General features: G+C 36.2%; 1 protein-coding gene across 1 annotated transcript in view; it reads right to left on the reverse strand.

Annotated features, from left to right (window-relative positions):
• Window positions 1-373: 373 nt before the first annotated feature.
• LOC137637416 (uncharacterized) overlaps window positions 374-1767 on the reverse strand; it is a 4935-nt gene continuing 3541 nt past the window's right edge. Inside the window, exons 4-5 of the mRNA XM_068369615.1 lie at window positions 1610-1718; window positions 374-534 (exon numbers count right to left, since the gene is read on the reverse strand). Coding sequence (XP_068225716.1) covers window positions 440-534; window positions 1610-1718 — 204 coding nt within the window. The 3' untranslated portion in view covers window positions 374-439. The remainder of the gene's footprint in view (window positions 535-1609; window positions 1719-1767) is intronic.

Below are 1767 nucleotides of genomic sequence, written 5' to 3' on the forward strand. Positions count from 1 at the left end.
TTATCCTTCCTAACGCCTTGAATGGGTTCTGGCTGGCTGTCTGGCTACGCTTATGAGTATCTGAATCTATCTATTTACTGCATCTCTATTGAACAGTGGTGCCAGTTATGGGGATTTATCCCTACATTTGGGGAATTTATTCCTAGATTTGGAGATATTTGAATGACTGATGACGATATTCTGTACATATTTCTATAAAGGAGAAACAGGGATGAGTAAACCTTTATATTATTGCAATTAGTTTACTTAGAATTACATGAAGTATAGTGAGTCATTTTTATATTAGTAAAACATACATGATCAGAAGAAAATACATTCCTGGAAATGGGGATTTTTGTGTGGTTTTGGGGATTTTTGTGTGGTTTTGGGGATTTTTCATCATGAGTTTTAGGGATATTTAGACTAACACATCTGGCAACATTGCTATTGAAGTCTTCAGTCAAGGATGATGGCATCGATATGTTTCGAAAGACGTTCTATTCTCCGAAGTGGAAAGTGAGATGCTGTTGTTATTCGAGGCGCACAAATATAATCCTGTAAGATAAAATAATGCGAAAATTATTAGTTTTATTACTAGGAAAATAAAACCCTATTTGGAAAAGCAGAACTTCAAAAGTTCAAAGTTGGAGCAAATGCTTTTTTGTTGACCAGGCGGACATGAGTCTTTTTATAGTTTATATATGAAATATTTGTTTTTTGACGTTGTTAATAGTTTATATATGATATATCTCTTTTGACATTACTTTTTTTAGAATGATTTATTGTTAATTTGTTCTCTTCAGTTATTTATTTCCTTATTTCCTTTCCTCACTGGGCTATTTTTCCCTATTGGAGCCCCTGGGCTTATAGCATCTTGCTTTTCCAATTAGGGTTGTAGCTTGGATAGTAATAATAATAATAATAATAGGGAAAATAGCTCAGTGAGGAAAGTAAATAAGGAAATAAACTACGAGAGAAATTATTTACAATATGAAATATATTAATAACAGTAACAATATTGAAATAGATCTTCCACTTATAGATTATGAAATATTAAACAAAACAGAGGAAGAGAAATAAGATAGAATAGTGTACCCTCAAGCAAGAGAACTCTAACCCAAGACAGTGGAAGACCATGGTACAGAAGCTATGGCACTATCCAAGATTAAAGAACAATGGTTTGATTTTGGAGTGCCATTCTCCTAAAAAGAGCTGTTTACCATAGCTAAAGAGTCTCTGCTTCCCTTACTAAGAGGAAAGTAGCCACTGAATGATTTTAGTGTAGTAGTTAACCTCTTGAGTAAAGATGAATTGTTTGGTAATATAAGTGTTGTCAAGTGGATGAGGACAGAGGAGAATGTGGAAAGAATAGGCCAGGCTATTCGATGGATGTGTAGGCAAAGGGAAAGGGAGCTGTAACCAGAGAGATGGATCCAATTAGCACTGTCTGGCCAGTCAAAGGACCCCATAACTCTCTAGCGGTAGTATCTCAACGGGTGGCTGGTGCCATTAGTAAAACTACACACAATATATCAGATTTGTTACTATTTCCATAATGGGAATCTGAAAATAGCCTTTATTATTGCATTCCTCAGGCTTCCCTTCGGTCACGTGACTCAAACGAACTCACCTGTCTGCTTGTGGCGGATTGTGCAGGACTGGGAGCCCAGTTCCTTGCTAATCACGAAAAGTCTGGGGTCGTTGGAGGCAGTCAACCCCAGTCCGTTGCCTGTTCCACTCTGGTTAGGATTAAAAGTTGAAATTTATACTATTTATTTCTTCTATTCA

This window comes from Palaemon carinicauda, unplaced genomic scaffold (genome assembly GCF_036898095.1).
Source record: "Palaemon carinicauda isolate YSFRI2023 unplaced genomic scaffold, ASM3689809v2 scaffold72, whole genome shotgun sequence".
In the NCBI taxonomy this organism is placed as follows: Eukaryota; Metazoa; Arthropoda; class Malacostraca; order Decapoda; family Palaemonidae; genus Palaemon; species Palaemon carinicauda.